We start from the raw sequence: 16,972 nt of genomic DNA, 5'->3' as shown, positions 1-16,972 counted from the left end.
TTCCTTCCTTCCTTCCTTCCTTCCTTCCTTCCTTCCTTCCTTTCTTTTTTTCTTCCTTTCTCTACTATGACTATCTCCTTGGATACCTGTTTTCATATCAGTCACTTCTGGCTGGGTTGACTGGGATCCTGTCCCTGCCTTCCTTGTGACAAAGGAACCTGCTAACTCAGAGACCTTATTAGTGGCTTAAGGCATGCACTCCCTTGTCACAGGGGCATCGCGGCCATTTCCTGAGAAGTGAGTAGGTCTGAGGGCTATGCAGCATGGGCTGTATGAATCAATAGAAAGAAATCCTCTTATTCTAGCCTCCATGGCTTTGCCTCCCTGGAAGCCTTTCCTGCTTTCTTTCCTTCAAACATTTCTTTACATTTTGTTTTCAATTCTGAATTGAAAGATCCTCAATAAACACAAACATTTGCATGTCGAAAGAAGAACCCAAAAGAAGACTGCAAACCAGCTGGGAGGCTTTGGCTGGAGACAGTTTACTCTAACTCTGCCCTCTCTCTCTCTTTGCCCATTTCCTCCTTTGAGGTTGGCCCATGAGCAAATCCGCCATGATTAATTCAAGCCCTCTAATGTTCCTTCTAGACTATTAGGATTTAATCTGTACTCCTCAAACGTTGTAAGGCCATCCTCCCCGATGGGATGCTCCAGCTGCATCCACGGGGAAGGGCCCTCAGATGTCGCTGAATCCAATTCCCTCCTTTTCCAGAAGAAGAAATGGAGGCCCCGTAAGTGAAGGAGCTTGCTCAGTCACATGGAAGGTAAGGGTTGGAGGGAGAATTTGAACTCAGGTTCTTGACTTCAAGCGCAGTGCTCTATCCAGTGAGGACATGCCTCACACCACAACCCAGCCTGTAATATTATTTCACCTAATGTGGCCTGGCGGGACTGGCTGGAGGGCCCCCTCTGGGGACCGGGACTTGTTTGGTCCAGCGTTCCTGCTCAGCAGGCATTCCGTTAAGGCCTCCCCAGTTAAGGCCGCCTCCTCAGATTGTTTAGACGGCCCGGGCGTCTTCAGAGGCCGCACAGTAATGAGGCCCAAAATGGGTGGAGATTGGTCGGAATTGGTTCTCATTTCCACACACATCTGAGAGGTGCTACCGGAGAGGCCGTGAAATCGGTGTTGACGTGTGTTTGACATGCTTAAAGGACCGACTCCTTATTTATGACAAGCCCTGGTCACACACCTCAGATAGAATAAAAGGCTGTCGTGGACCCCCACAGCCGCATTCCCTTGGCTCTCGCTCAGAGCTGGTCCCCACCGTGGGCTGGAGTCCCAGCATCCTCAAGAGGCTGGGGAGCAACAGGCCAAATTGGGTGACCCAACAGGTGCAAAATGAAAATATTTTTGTGGGAGGAGGTCACGCGGCTGATGAAGAGCCAGCAGTCCCACAGTGGAACCAAAGGCCAACCTTTGGATGCTAGAATCCAGGACTCGGGGCGCAATTCCAGTTCTCTGAAGGCTTTCCTGAGAAGGCTTCTTGGCTACTGCGTGGCTCTTAAAGACGGTGTGGAGGGGATATAAGAATAAATGAACCAAAGCCACATGAATGGCGTTCTCTCCCCAGAAACACGCAACCACGAAAAATGCATTTGGCAAAGGACGAGGCGGGTGAGGATGAATCGAAATTATTTTTAAACGTTTAAGCCATTTTACAGTTCCAGAGTGACGCTGGGTGGCCTATTCATTATTAAATGCAAATTCCTATATTGGGACATGAGCAAGACTGAGAAATGACTTAGAGAGACGTGGAAAAAAACCAAAGCTGCTTGTTTAAATTGTCTTTGCTTAAAAAACCCTTTTGTTACTTGTATTGTGTCGGCCGGGGCTACTTCCCCGTGGCAGGGACCCGGATCTCTTGGGTGGTCTGGTGATGCCTACAGACCCCTTCTTGGAATCACATTTTTAATTTCAGAAAATAAAGCCCGCAGTAAACAAAGTAACCCAATTATATTGAAATATAGTTATTGAGATATATCTTTTAAAAAGTTCTCAGACCCAGGTTCAGAGAGGGAGGGAATATGACTGCGTGTCAGGCCCTGCACTAGGCATTAGAGGCATAAAGACAAATTGGAAAAAATCCTGGTGAGTCCATTTATATCTTGGTAGAGGGAAAAGAGCCCTGGATTTCTCATCTAAGACCTGGGTTCAAATTCTGCTTTGTCTGTTTCCTAACTGTGACATTGGCATGGGAAATCACTGCAGCTTTCAGCTCCCCACCAGTAAAATTCAGCTCGACATCAATGAGCCTCTACTTCCTCCTCTGTAAAATGGGAACCATGCCATGTAGGCTCCCTCCTGGGTTTCTAAAACATCAAATGTGCTAGGCTCAAGGGATGTGGAGAAGGAACCTTGCTCCTGGTCGAATTCATTTTCTGAATCCAAATCAGGTCCGAGATCTGGAAGTGGCTTAGAGGTCAAACACCTCATTCGAAAGAGGATGGACCTGAGGTCAGAGAGAGGGAAGTGCCTGGCCACATAAGGTGGCAGGATCTGAACCTGCAGGCAGGACTCCACCCAGAGGGGAGGCTTTTCCCACCGTAGGTGCCCTCGCATCGATTCCCCCAAGTCCCAGAGAGGGTCTTCCATGGGGGAGTTCTTCCCAGCAGGGAGGCACAGCCCCAGGAGTCCAGAGCTCCCACTCTGTCCCTCCCTCCATCTTCAGACACACACACTGTTAAAAGTCTACCCAGAGGCACACACCTATCTCGGACGGCCCGGTAAGCCTCCCATTTCAGTGCCAGTTGGACCTCTTCTCTCCTCACAAAGCTTGAGAGCTTGCTTACAGATCACTGACTCCAGCCTTCCCGTTTTACAGATTAGGAGACTGAGGCCCAGAGGGGAGAAGGCAGTGGCCCAGGTCACACATCGAGGAGGGCCCTTTCCATCCCTGGCACGCTATGGCGGGGAGGGGGAAGCTCCCAATCACTCCCAGGAAAGCCTGATGTTTGTGCCAGGAATCCCAGGATCTGCCCTCAACCTTTGCTATTCAATTGCTCTGTGAGAGCCAACATCAGCTCTAATTCTAGGGGTTATATGGAGAATTCTTTTAGATGTGGAGAATGTCAGCCTATCCGGCCATTGTTCTTCCTGGAAGAACAAATAATAATCAAGAACAAGCCAGGGGGCTCAGTTGGCAGAGCACTCGGCCCAGAGATGGGAGGTCCTGGGTTCCAAACTGGCCTCAGACCCTTCCTCGGGGTGTGTCCCTGGGCCAGTCTCTTACCCCCATGGCCTAGCCCTTCTCCCCGGTAACACACAGTGTGGGTTCTAGGATGGAAGGTTGGTTAAAGGAAGGACCACACGGAGGGACTCACTTGGATCCGCAGGCTGAGGGTGCATGAGACGGAAGGGTAGGTCGGTGGCCACTTCACTGTAAAAAAAAAGTAGAGGCAAGCACGGATTTAGCAGACGCCCACCACGGCTGTCCCGTTCACAAGGAAGGCTGGGGAAGGGCCCGGTGGGACAGTAAGGCAGACAGGAGCAATGCTGTGGTCCGGGGAACCCCCGAGGGGCCACCTGTGCCTGGTTCTCGGCCTTGGACAGTCTCCAGAAGAAGAGTAGATGAAGCCAGCTCTGGCTTGAAGGAGAACAACCAGAGAAACCCAAGAGGGCGCACACCAAGCAAGAGGGAGGAGAGCAAGCAGAGTTGTGAGGCGGGACGAGGATGCCGTGTAAGGGAAGGAGCTAGCGGGGAACACCACCAGCATCCACCATGCTGGCATCCCAGCCCAGAACCACCCCTTCCCCAGAGGCTCTGCGTATCCTTTTCAGAGCCGGGGGAAAGACTCTCAGGGGCAGCCCAAGAGGCCCAGAGAGAAAGGATGGAAGGAACTCCTTTCTGAGAGGCCATGTGAGTCGTCTGCCCAGGAGAAGTGAGCTGCTTTGGCAGGAGGCACCAGCAGAATGTTTAAGAGAACCCAATCGGCGTCCTGAGAGATGCCATTCTGGAGTCGAGGAAGGGTGAGCAGCAGCCTCGGGGCATCTCCCCTGCAGAGGTGACTCAGGCCTGGCATTTCTCTCTCTGTCACTTACAGTGAATCATCGCTTCGGTTTTATTACTTGCTGCTCTGCACGAGCTAGGCCATAAATGTTGTCTAAGCGTGCAGAAGAGGGCCTGGACGAGGGCTGCAGGGTGAGAGTGAGGAAGGAAAGCTCAGGGGAATTCTCTCTGGCTTCTAAACAAGGGCAGGCCAGGAGCTCATTTATTACTGGGTGCGACTGTGTCTCTCTGAATTCATGCTACAATAGCGGAACCTCTCAGATTGCCTTAGAACCTAGTAGAGAACCCAAACACAGAAATGAACCACAGCATTGGGAGAGAAGAAAGGGTTGGAACGGCTGACAAGCAGAGGAAGAAGACACCCAGCGCACCCAATCCCGCCGTGGCATGGGGCGTCATCCTGGCTGCAGGGGCTACCGCGCCATCAGGCATGGATGTAGCAGATGTAGCTTTAGTCAACTGATCTCAGGGAATGGGTTTTTGGGGCCGTCGTTTGGGTGTTGGTTGGGAAGTATTGAGTGTATCCAAATTAAACGTATCAGGCATCTGGGATTGAGTGGCTACGGGAATACCAATCTGGCAGCTGCGTCCCCGATGGAATGGAAACCAGAGCTGGGAAGAATGGCGACCCCTCGCCAGGCAAGTGAAATCCTTGATGGCAAAAGTAATGAGGATGGAACTAAGCTGAGGATGGTGGGAGAGGAAAGAAGAAGATCGATCAGAAACACAAGAGAAGGAAAACAGACAAGATTGGTGATGGCTGGGACTGCGGTGAGAGGGGAAAGTTCAAAGAGGCCCCCCAAAAACCTGGGGACTCGCAAGTTTGGAAGAGGGGAGCATTTCTGGCTGAAAGATGAGTTCTGTTCGACACGTTGGGTTGGGAATGGTCGTGGAACGTCTAGTTTTAAAGGTCTAGCTGGTGACTGATGACTGGGATTTAGGACAGAGCCCCCGGGAGTCATCTGTGCGGGGAGAAGAGCTGAATTCCTGAACCCCGATGATAGAGACAGAGAGAAAGAGCAGGGAAGAGATAGAAAACGCATTTTAATAATGCAAACAACAATGGAGAAAGTGGATCAACTTACCTGGAGGTGAGTTCTCCCAGAAAGCTAGGAAACAAACAAACAAAAAAACACAAACAAATAATAACAACAACAACAATATATATATATGTAAACCTTAAACTGTGCATGGCTCTACCTAACTCAGTCGCTAATGGGGTTTCTCATTCCTGTGGCCTTTTCTCCCTCACAAAGTTCACTTTGGTGAGCCTATCCCACCTCCCACCCCTACTTAGAACTTCATTCTCCTCACTCATGAGCAATAGGTAAGAGCTGGAAATCACCGAGGGACCAGGAGAACCAGATGACATTGGAGGATCAGCCCAGGGTGGGGAAAGCATTCGGGCTCTGGAGCCAGAGGCTTTGAGCTTGAATCCTGGCTTTGCCTCCTCTTGCCAGTATAACCTTGGACCCTTGTCCACTGTACCCCTCTAGGCCTCAGTTTCCTCCTCTGTCAGGTGGGGTTGTTGGGCTCCATGATCCCTGAAGGTCTTTTATAGCTCAGATCTACACTCTTCTTATCAGACTGTCTCTCCAGGGTGGCAGGAAATGATGAAACCTGCAAGTTATTTGTTCTCCATCTTTGGAAAGCCAATACTAACTACAAACTCAGGCTATTTTTAGTATCCACATGGGAAGAAAACCAGAGAGAGCGTCTCATTTTAAGAAAGATTGTTAATAGAAACAAGGTGTGAACAGAACCTATTTAGAAGAAGCTGAAATGTTCTTCCCTATCTGGAGTTCTAGAGCTTGAGAGCAGGGAGGGCACCTTGAAGTCCAAACATTAGCAACGGATGGTGCTGCTGGTGACTTGACCAAGGCCACCTTGAAAGTTAGTGGCAGGGGTCCCAGAGCTCAGGTCTGCTGGCTCCTGCCCTAAGGCTCTTTCTACGCATCGGTCTGCCTTTTTGACTGTGCCTCCATTGGATGGTGGGAGGTCTCCAGATACCCACTAGCCCAGTACTGGGTCAGGCCTGAGGGCATCTCACAGGTATGGGAGGCCTCAGCCTTTTGGCAATGGAAGAGAAGAGGAATAGGAACTCTGGCTGAGCCTTTCTCTGGAGAGCTGCAAGAAGAAAATCTTGCCAGATGTGTGAGATATTGTTTATTTGGAACTTGGAGGTGTCGGGATCTTTCCCAGAAAAATAAAACACTTGCTCAGCTCTTTGGAGCAAAGATGGCCTGATGAACAATGCCCCAGAGAGAAGCCTGGTGCCAGGAAGCCAAGGACCACATTGAGGCCAGTCAGACTCTTGGGGCAGGGTTTTCCCCTTTAGCCCCCAACTGAGACACCAATTGTTGCCAAATGAAGGGAAAACAGAGGAGGTGGCAGATGGACATTTAAAAGAAATCAAGAAATGCTTCTCTGGGGCCATTTGGGGAAGTAATGAGTAGGGAGGATTGTGCTTAGCTCTTGCTCTTCTTCTGAGAACTCATCTGTCATCAGGGGAGGGAGACTGAGGCTTCAGAAGACGGGTTTCCTCCCTGTACCTCACAACTTATGATCCTCCATCAGCCTGCACTGTGGACTTTTGTTCTCTCTGGGATACTATTCGCTTTTTGGGGGGGATCTTCCTTTTTCCTCAAGCCCCCCCCAGAAACACGGGCCGATTCTCTGACTTTAGTCCCCTTTGGGTCATCCCTCCCTCTTGCCTCGGCTGTCTTTCACTTCTTTCTGGCCCAGGTGAAAGAATTCTTAGGAAAAACACCGCCTTTTCTTAGTCAGTGGGCTAGACCTAATGGCAGACCAGCTCAGAAGAGCCTTGAAGGCCTTTTTTAGTTCCCTACAAACAAGAGGGAGATGCTTCTCTTCATCTTTTGAGACTTACCCTGAGACAGTGAGCTTCACTTTGATCTGGTAAGCCACCAGGATTCCCATCACTGTTCGGTCTATGCCTTCCTTAATGCTGCCCAAGCAGAGAAAAAAGGATGAGGGTGATGTCCAGGAAAGGGGGAGTTTAGTGGCCTGGGGGCTGAGCAATGGATATTCTTTTCTGTGTCATTTCCTCTGGGATGTCAATAGAATGACCCTCTTGAGAGACTGGAGAGCTAAGCCCCAAAACCAGAAATCCAAGAACTTAAAACCAATGGGAGGGTTGGAGGTCGCATTCATGTCACTTCCTGAGGATCTCCAGTGTGGAAACACCTTCCTTTCCCTGATCCCTCCCTTGAGCGGCTGGGGGACATTGTCCCTTACATGACTTACCTGGGGGTGGGGGTGGGGGTGGGAAGGGATCATACAGCCAAGAAGTGTCTAAGGCCTGACTGGAAACCAAGGCTTTCTAACTCAGAGGCGAACTCTCCATCCATCAGCCCTCACTTCCTCTCTCTAACTAATCATTCTTGCTAATTAAATGGTGAATTTCCTTGTTTCTATATGGCAATAGTGTTAGTGTTACCAGAGCCCTCTAAACTTCAGGGCTCTGGGTCCAAAGTCCAGTCACACGGTGAGTTCTTGCCCCAGGAGCTGGGGGTCTTTGTGGGGTTTTTTTGAATGCTAGGTGTTTGATTCTGCATGTTGGGTAACTCATCTATTCTACTGATTGAGTTCTCTCTCTCTCTCTCTCTCTCTCTCTCTCTCTCTCTCTCTCTCTCTCTCTCTTTCTCTCTTTTTAATCCTTAACTTCTGTGTATTGGCTCCTTGGTGGAAGAGTGGTAAGGGTGGGCAATGGGGGTCAAGTGACTTGCCCCGGGTCACACAGCTGGGAAGTGGCTGAGGCCAGATTTGAACCTAGGACCTCCCGTCTCTAGGCCTGACTCTCAATCCACTGAACTACCCAGCTGCCCCCTGATTTCTCTCTTTTTTAACCAGCATCAGATAAAGAATTACTGATTTTTAGCCTAGACTAAGATCTGCCTCTAAGAGGCCCCTTCATTCCCATTGTTTTTCATCATTATCCTTGAGATTCTTGAACTTTCTTTGCCTCTAAAGAAATGTTGTTACTATTTTTCTAGTTCTATAATTAATTATAAAAATTATAAAATTAGTCCTTGGGTAGTTCTGTATGGAAATGAATAAGTAAATTAATGGAGGTAGTATTGTAATTTTTATCATATTGGCTTGTCCTACCCATGAACAATGAGTATTTCTCCAATTATTTAGGTCTGTCTGTATTTCTGAAAACAGTGGCTGGTAGTTGTAGTTATATAATTCTTGTGTAAATCTTGGTAGTTAGACTCCCACGTATTTTATATATTTTGTAGTTATTTGAGAGGGCTATCCAGTAGCATCCCTTGGGGACCAGCCAATTTAAGTCACACGGGTAGTACTACTCCTATTAATATAATAATACTCGCTAGTATTTCTAGAGTACTCTAAGGTTTGCAAAGTACTTTGCAAATATTATTTCATTTGTTCCTATTTACAACTCTGGGAGGTAGCTGTTATTATTATTCCCATTTTACAAGTGAGCAAACTGGGGCAGATATTGGTTAGGTGACTTTCTCATAATCACTCAGCTAGTAAGTGAGGCTGGATTTGAACTTATATGGGACAGTGGACAGAGTGCTGGGTCTGGAGTCTGGAAGACTCATCTTCATGTGTTCAAATGCCAAGCCATTTAACCCTGCTTGCCTCAGTTTCCTTATCTGTAAAATGACCTGGAGAAGGAAGTGGCAAACCACTCTGGTATCTCTGCCAAGAAAATCCCAAATTGGGTCAGGAAAAGTTTGGGAGGGGTAGAGAGGGAAAAGGACAGCCTAAAATCCACAGCAATGGGATCTTCCCTTCACCCACTGACAGAGATTCTACAATTAATTAGACTTAAAGGGAAAAAAAGTGGAACCCGACGACATTTCCCTGGTGCATTTCACAGTCAGTCAGCCTTTTACAGGCTCTGTGGCTCAGTCCTGGCTCCCAGCTCACACTCTTCAGCACTGAATTCTCAGCTGTGCCTCTTGCAGCCTAACACCTCCCCTTCATCCCCAGTTAGTACATCTCCTGGTTGCTGTCTGGGATGGAGGACCTGCCCAAGGAGACATTTCTCAGAAATGCCAGCCCCTTGGGCCATGCATTTAATGACTTCATTCTCTTCCAGCTGCTCAGGATTCCTGGGCTTCTAACTCCCTGCAGCCCCTGGGAAGATGGGGGCAGGGCAACAGGCACAGATGAATCAGCAAACTCATCCCCAGCCCTGAAGGGATGGCTCCAGCTCCAGGGGAGTCAGACCATCTCCAGCAACAAAGGTCACAGTTGCAGAAAAAGTCCTGTCTCTTGAGTGCCTACAAATAGGAAGGTGACAGGCAGCATAGCATAATGGGGAGTGCAATATCTGAGGTCTGGGCTCTCTGGGTTCCAATCCTGCCCTAGATACCTCCTAGTTGTGTGATATTGGCCTCGTCACTCAGCCTCTCTGGGCCTCAATTTCCTTATCTGTAAAATATAGGAGGAGGCTAGCTAGATGGCCTCTCAGATGCCTTCCTGCTCCAGATCAATGACTCCATGACCTCTCTGGACCTCAGTTTCTTAATCTGTAAAATGGCCTGAACAGCTTCTGGGATCCCCTCCAGCTTGAGATATGACCCTCCAAACAGGGTGGGTCACCATCACCTCAGGACTCACATGGTGCTGGAAGCCAAGTTAGTGTCTTCATGCTTTATCTTCCCATCTAGGGCGATGCCCCTCCTCTCTCGGTTATTAGCGAGCAAGGGGATGAGCGTTAGTGTCTTTGTTAAGGTTCCATTTGGTGGCACTTTTTCACTGCAGGAAAAACCCCCCCAAACTTATGAGAACTGCAAATTAGAAGCCCCAAAGCCCCAACTTCCTGATCCAGTAGGAAAATAAGGCTCCTTCTCAATTCTGTCTCCTTTGGTGGTAAACGTTCCCTTTTCTCAAATAGCCAAAGTTCACGGGGAAACTCTAACAACAAAAACTAACAACCCTGGTAGAGACACTTGAGGAATCTCTCATAGAAAAGCTCCTCCCCACCTCCTTTTACACTGGGCATCCCCTAGTTTCTGTCGAAGCTCAGCTAAGAGCAGCCTCCTAGGTGAGACCTTTCCTGAGTCCATCTCCACTCCCAATGGCCAGCGTCTCTTCCCCTCCTCAAATGCGATTCCTTTGCATTCCCTGTTTTGTTTTTTATCACAGGCCTATTCAAACTAAGCTCCCTTAGGGCAGGATGGACTTCCTCTCACCAGCGCCCAGTGCAGGGCCTGGCACACATAGTAGGACGTAAAAAATGCCCTGTGCCCGCAGGAGGATAATGGATTTATCGGTCACATCCATCGTGCCTGGCACCACCCGGGCACTCCATAGGCATTTTTTTAAGCCCAAAGCAGGTAGGAAGCAATCCTGCTCTGCAGGAGCTGACACTCTCTGGGGCAGGGGGTGGCTTATTGAACAGCGGGCACATGCCAGGCACTGTGGAGTGAGCGGGGACACAGAGAAAAGGCGAGACCAGCCAGTGTTTGAGAGAACTCCCCCAGGTGGGGGCAGAGGATGGGCACACACACATGCGTGTAGACAACACCAGTCCAAAGCCATCTTCTTAGGGGGGCACCAGCTGCTGCCGGGAAAACCCCCAAAGATGGACCCACCCCAGGGTATCTCAAGACCCAACAGCAGCGAGGATGCCAGGGCGGCCATGCAGGCTGCTCGAACCCTTTCTTATTCTTTTCTTCCTCCTCACCCTGAATGGCCTGGAGAGCTGCCGGGAATCAAGGCTGCCTGGGGCTCTGGAAGGATGGGCCTTGGGGAGGCCAGAAAGAGGAGGGGAAGGGAGGCAGGGGCCGGGATGAGCTACTCACTGGGCCTCCTCCATAGCGACAGGCTTGACATAGTAGTCACTTGAATACAGGACCACATTGGCGACTTGCTCCACTGCAGAGAGAAGAGAGAGGCTCTAGTGGGAGGCGCAGCACCTGGACACTGGGGCAGTGGGCAGGTCACAGGGCACAGAGCACTGGGCCTGGAGGCAGGAAGGTCTGTGTACAAATCCAGCCTCAGGTCTTTGTGGGACGCTGGGCAAGTCCTTCTCCTCTACCTTCCTCAGTTTCCTCCTCTGTAAAATGAAGGCACTTACAGCCCCTTCCTCACAGGGTTACTGGGAGAATAAAGTCCGTTAAAGCCCTTTGCCAACCTGAGGACGTAGTATAAAGGCTGGCAATTGTTACTTATGGCTAACTTATGGCTGCGGGACTTTGGCCAAGTTACTTCCCAGGCCTCGATTTTCTTATCCATAAATGGGCACGATATCTGAAGTATCACTTTGAAGGACGGTTGTGAGGCTCTCTGTAGGCAACATGTTTTACACACTTAAATGCCACATAAAAGCCAGTTAACAATGATTACGGATATTTTATTTTATGAGGATCTGGACCTATGACGTCCCTGGCTTTGGGCCAACTCCTGGTGTGGAGACTCCCTCTACCAATAGAGACGGGCTTGGAGGGTTGCCTAGGCCTGGAATCCTGCCAGTGTCCCCTCCTTTGCAGAGGTGCTTGTGGGGGCTGCCTCCTCCGGGTGCCCGCCGGATCCTTGGGACAAACCCTGGAGCCCACCGGCGAGGGGGAAAACGGGCCTCCTCCTGCACTCAGAGCCCTCGGGTTCTTCTGGGAGTTCTCTCGACCGGATGAGCAGTTGTTTGGGGTTTTCCAGCATCTCTTAAAGCATTATTCTAAGATCTTCGTGGAGTGAGGCTACGCCCAGGGCTTGCAGGCAACCGTGTGAAATGAGCCCAGCCGGACTTTTCAGGGACATTTGGGGGCCTCCATTGAGAACGGGGAGATCTTCATGCCAGTCTCTGAAAGAGACGAGCTCTCGGGGCATGGCCGGGGCTCCTCCTCGCTAAAGCCGGGCCCCCCTGGAGAGGCCCTTCGAATTTGTATTTTCATTGAACCCAGCGGCCTCCTCTGGCACCATCCGCCCCAAGAATGGACACAGAAAGGGACAAGCGAGAGGCTGACCCCTGGCCAAGGATGCCGGGCGGGCGCCGCCTTCCTACCTGCCACTTTAATCTTCTTCACAGTCTTTTCTGTGTTATTGGTCACCGTTAGGGTCACAGGAATCGGCTCGCCATGGAAATAGATCTGAAAAAATGAGAGGACAATCCTTCGCCAAATCCTGCGCCCGACGGCCTCCAAATGTCTTTTTAAAAATTTTTAAAAATTTATAATTTGTTAAGAAACCGTCCATCTGGGGCAGCTGGGTGGCTCAGTGGATTGAGAGCCAGGCCTAGAGACAGGAGGTCCTGGGTTCAAATCCGGCCTCAGACACTTCCCAGCTATGTGACTCTGGGCAAATCACTTGACCCCCATGGCCTACCCTTACCACTCTTCTGCCTATAAGTCAATACACAGAAGTTAAGGGTTTAAAATTAAAAAAAACAAACAAACCCTCCATCTTGTTTTTTTCACAATTAGATTAAAAAAAATTTAACAGCATTTAAAATGAGAGATTTTCTAAGATGACTCTTCTTTTTTTTTTTTTTTATTTAAAAAATTTTTTTAAACCCTTAACTTCTGTGTATTGGCTCCTTGGTGGAAGAGAGGTAAGGGTGGGCAATGGGGGTCAAGTGACTTGCCCAGGGTCACCCAGCTGGGAAGTGTCTGAGGCCAGATTTGAACCCAGGACCTCCCGTCTCTAGGCCTGACTCTCCATCCACTGAGCTACCCAGCTGCCCCCTCTAAAGCTCTTCTAAAGAGAGTGTCGATTTGATCCTGTCACTATTTTCTATAATGATATCTGGGACAGGACTAAATCAACTCTCCACAGAAGCGTCTTAGAAAACAACATTTTTTCACTTTGCGAGCTTCCTAGATACGAGTGCATTCAGCTCTTTAAAAATATTTTTTATTCAATTTTTTATTTTAATAAGTTTTCCACAGTCCTATGATCCATCTTGTCCCTCTTCTTCCCTCTCCCCTGCCAGAGCTGACAAGCAATTCAATCTGGGTTATCCATGTATTATCACGTGAAATGAATAATCTTATAAAACCAAAATCCCCAAACATAGACCCAAATAAACAAGCCATAAATCGCAAGAAAAACCTTCCATCTTAGAATTGACACTGAATTCTGGTTCCAGTGCAGAAGAGCAATAAGGACCAGGCAATGGGGGTTCAGTGACTTGCCCAGAAGTGCCTGAGGCGAGATTTGAACCCAGGACCTCCTGCTTCCAGGTCTGGCTCTCTAACCACTGAGACACCTGGCTCTGCCCGCCTTCAAATGTCTTGTGGCCACTTCCTCTGGGGAGGGTTGGTGTGGCTGGATGTCTGAGTCATGGGGGAAGAGGGAGCAAGGCTGCCATTTTCCTTGCTTTTGGTCCAGGGAGGAGCATCTCTCGGAGGGGGAAGCCAAGACCAGCATGGCCAGAGAGCAGAGACGATGTCGGTGGCACGGCGTGGCCAGCTTGAGGTGTCACAGAAAGAGCTGCAAGGCCTCCTCTCTGGGGATCCTCTTCCTCTTCTGTAGAAGGGGGGCGCTGGGCCGGCTGACCAGAGGTCCCTTCCTGAATCCTCGGACAGGAGATCCAAGCCGAGGAAGAGGCCCGACGGGGCTGAGGCTGGCCTTCACCCAGCGTTCTGACGGCTGTTTTCCATGGCCAGGAAACTTTCTTCCCCCAGACTTACCAGGAAGGCTCTCCACATTTTTATCAAGGACTTGGATCGAGGCCTCAATGGTCTGTGTTGGCGTGGCCGGTGGGTGCCCCGGAAGATGGTGTCAGCATCCAAAATGGAGCAGAGTATCCGGCTGAATCTGTAAATTCTTATACTTGGGACCAAAAAAATCATCACAGAAAATCCAAGTGTAAGAGTGTCCGCTTGGCCCTTCTGAGCCTCCCACGTAGAAGATGGGGGGCTCTGGTGAGGGAGAAGTCTGAGAAGGTCAAAGGACCAAGGGGGGCTCAGGAGACCCCAAAAGCAACAGCCAACTCGGGCTGCTTCGGAGGCACGGGGAGGTCACATCTGGAGTTTGGGAAGAGCACTGAGGATCAGGAGGAGAGCCTGGAGTCCGGGTCACCCAAGAATAGGTTGAAGGAGTTAGAGCTGTTTCATCTGGAGAAGAAAAGGGGGCCGAGGGAGACCCCCCAACAGCGCTGTTCAAGCCTCTGAGGGGCCATCGCTGGAACGGGGGACAGGACGTGGCCCACTTGGCTCCAGGACCTGTGGGTGGACTCTGGGAAAAGTGGATTCAGGCTGGATGTCAGGAAAAGCCTGGGACGGGCTACCTGCGAGGGGGTAGGAGGTGCAGGATCGCCCGCCCTTCCCTGGAGGTCTTCACAGGCTGGAAGCCCCTCGTGGAGGTTCTCTTGGGGCTTGAGTTGGGCTACACGATGGCCAAGGATGCTCCCAAGTGCAGAAGGCTGGGATTCTCTGATTCCTCCATGGGAGCCAGGACTCAGGCCTCACGGGGGTCCCCCTGGAGGAAGGTCTTCTTTTTTAAGGGAGCTGAGGCAGCCGTCTCGGAGGCCCCTGGGTCACGGGGGAAGCCGCCAGAGTCTCTGGTCTTTTAGGATGTTCTTTCTGGGTGAGCCCACCCTGGTCTCCAGAGACGGGCTGGCCCTTGACGTAAGAGGCCTTCCTGAGGCTCGTGTCTTGTTGTCCCACGGGCATCCTTATGCCACCGAGGAGAAAGGCGGAAGGCGCCAGGTTGGTATCAGGTTGGGTGGGGAGCCTCCCCGAGTGCCCAGAAGAGAACACCGATGTGGGGTCCCCGGAGGGGTACAGGGGGGTGAGGATATCCATGGGATGGGGCCGAGAGCCCTCTGACTCGCCTTTGGGACACCTTGCTGGTTGCTGGCAGAAAGTCAGGTCAAATGGGAACGAGATGGACCACGTGGACATACCCTGCCCCAGAGGGCCACTCTGGGCTCGGAGGAGGTTTTGGGGGATGGCCAAGGCCGGGTTTAAGTAATACTGATGTGACATAATGAATAATAACAGCAACAATGGTGGCAGCGGGCAGCTGGGCAGCCTTGTGGACAGCGAGCCAGGCCCAGAGACAGGAGGTCCTGGGTTCCAATGTGGCCTCAGACCCTTCCTAGCTGGGTGACCTTGGGCAAGTCACTTTGCTCCCATTGCCTGGCCCTGACCACTCTCCTGCCTTGGAACCAACACACAGAATCAATTCCACGATGGAGCAAGGAGCCAAGCGATCTTCCTGCCGGGTCCGTCCGGTTCCAGGTTGCCCCACCACCCCGCCAGGCCACACAGCCTCTGGAGAGCCCTGGGGGGGGAGGGGGGCCGGGCACCCCGCTACCTCTTTGCTGAGGGAGATGGTCAGGTGGAGAGGCTTGTCGGACATGAAGAACTGCCAGGCCGTCTCCACTTTGGGCTGCGGCCCCATTTCGGGGGGTGCGTGCTGGACTTTGCGAATGAGGAGGCGGACGGAGCTCCTGTGGAGGCAGAGACTCTCTGGCTTTACCCCGACCACCCTTCATCTTTGCTGGTCCCCCTCCCCCTCCCAGCCTCAGTTTTCTCATCTGTAAAAGGGGGTGTCAGGCTGCACAACCGAGTTGGGCATGCCCTGAGAGGGGCTGAGGAAGGCGGAGGGGGGGGCCCCCAGCTTACCTCTTGGGTATTTTTTCCTCGTCATTTTCGGAGCTGTCTATGGCGTAGGCTTTCACCTCAAAGTCCACTCCGCAGCACTGGGAAGGGGCAGAAGGTACAGAGCGTGAGGGACCCTGAGCGCCTCTTTTCTGGCATTCAAGGCTCAGAAAACGGGGCAGCCTCTAGCCTGCCTTAGAGAGGTAAGAGCCAGGACTGGCCGTGGGTGGCTGTTGTTTAAGAGATCAGCCAATAGATAGGAGATGATCAAAGGGGGCTTTATGGCCCCAAAGCTGAAGAGGGGCCGGGGGTTTGGAGAGAAGCCGGGACCTAGAGTGGAGGGCTCCAGTCCGCCCTGAGCTCCGTGGCTGGCTGGCTGCGTGGCCTTGGGCAAGTCACACGTGGGCCTCAGTTTCCCCATCTGTAGAATGGGGTCATCATAGCGCTCCCCCGGGGCCGCTGAGAGGACCAGAGGCGGCCTCTAGACAGCATGACGTTCAGGGCCGCGTAAGGACGACGTTAGGAAAGTCTCATTGCGGGACCCCCGGCTTCATTCTATCCGAATGGGGTCAAAGTCCCTCCGTCAGTGTGGAGCCCACCCAGGTGGGGGCCCTGCCGGGGCTCGGGGCTCCCCCTCACCTTGCCCACGTCTTGGGGAGCCGGCTGCAGAGCCACGGAGCAGGGCAAGTAGTCGGGAAACTAGGGGAGAAGAAAGAGATTCCTGAGCGATCGCTCCATCGATTGTTCGATCAATCGATTCATCGAGCGCTCGATGCCCCCCGCCGCAGCGAGTACTTAGGAAGCTCCGGCCAAGACGGAGGAGCCGCGGCGGCGCAGGGCTCCCGGCTGGCTCCGCGTGGTTCAGCTTCTTTTCTGAGAACAAGAGTGGGTTTTCCCCCCTGCGCTGAGTCCCCTCCGGAGCCCTGAGTGGCAGCCCAGCAGGGAGCGATGGGAGGGTCCCCGGGTTGGGGGCGGAGCCTCGAAGCGGAGGGGCGGCACCGCAGGAAGAGGCGGCCTGGGCTTGTGGTAGACTCATTTCCTGGGTTAAAATCCCGCCTCGGACACTTCCTCACTGGGTGACCCTGGGCGAGTCACGGCGCCCTGTCTGCCTCAGTTTCCTCATCTGTCAGATCCCAGGAAAAGCCCCCGTGGGGTCCGCTCAGCCCCTCCTCCCTCGGGCTCACCGTGAGCAGGAACGGGTGGGCGTTGGCGCCCAGCTTCTTCAGGAGGCTCTCCTGCAGGTGGGTGGGGGCGGGCGCTGTGCCCGCCGGGGGGTACACCTGCACCCTGGAGAAGTACAGGTCCCTGCGGAAGGTCAGCCCGATCACGTCGATGTCTTCCTGGCCGTAGCGGAAGGCGCAGGTCAGGGAAACATAGACTGGACAGAGCGAGGGCACAGTGAGCGCCTGCCGGGAC

The 16,972-nt window shown here is 52.0% G+C and overlaps 1 protein-coding gene across 1 annotated transcript in view; it reads right to left on the bottom strand.

Moving 5' to 3' along the window:
• The window catches only part of SAG (S-antigen visual arrestin), a 19,855-nt gene that overhangs the window by 1,470 nt on the left and 1,413 nt on the right, over window positions 1-16,972 (bottom strand). Inside the window, exons 4-14 of the mRNA XM_044676554.1 lie at window positions 16,741-16,934; window positions 16,196-16,255; window positions 15,581-15,657; window positions 15,270-15,405; window positions 12,013-12,097; window positions 10,817-10,889; window positions 9,630-9,767; window positions 6,898-6,975; window positions 5,093-5,116; window positions 3,310-3,377; window positions 211-230 (exon numbers count right to left, since the gene is read on the bottom strand). Coding sequence (XP_044532489.1) covers window positions 211-230; window positions 3,310-3,377; window positions 5,093-5,116; window positions 6,898-6,975; window positions 9,630-9,767; window positions 10,817-10,889; window positions 12,013-12,097; window positions 15,270-15,405; window positions 15,581-15,657; window positions 16,196-16,255; window positions 16,741-16,934 — 953 coding nt within the window. The remainder of the gene's footprint in view (window positions 1-210; window positions 231-3,309; window positions 3,378-5,092; window positions 5,117-6,897; window positions 6,976-9,629; window positions 9,768-10,816; window positions 10,890-12,012; window positions 12,098-15,269; window positions 15,406-15,580; window positions 15,658-16,195; window positions 16,256-16,740; window positions 16,935-16,972) is intronic.

This window comes from Gracilinanus agilis, chromosome 4, assembly GCF_016433145.1.
Source record: "Gracilinanus agilis isolate LMUSP501 chromosome 4, AgileGrace, whole genome shotgun sequence".
Lineage (NCBI taxonomy): Eukaryota > Metazoa > Chordata > Mammalia > Didelphimorphia > Didelphidae > Gracilinanus > Gracilinanus agilis.
This window is presented reverse-complemented; position numbering and strand designations above follow the sequence as displayed.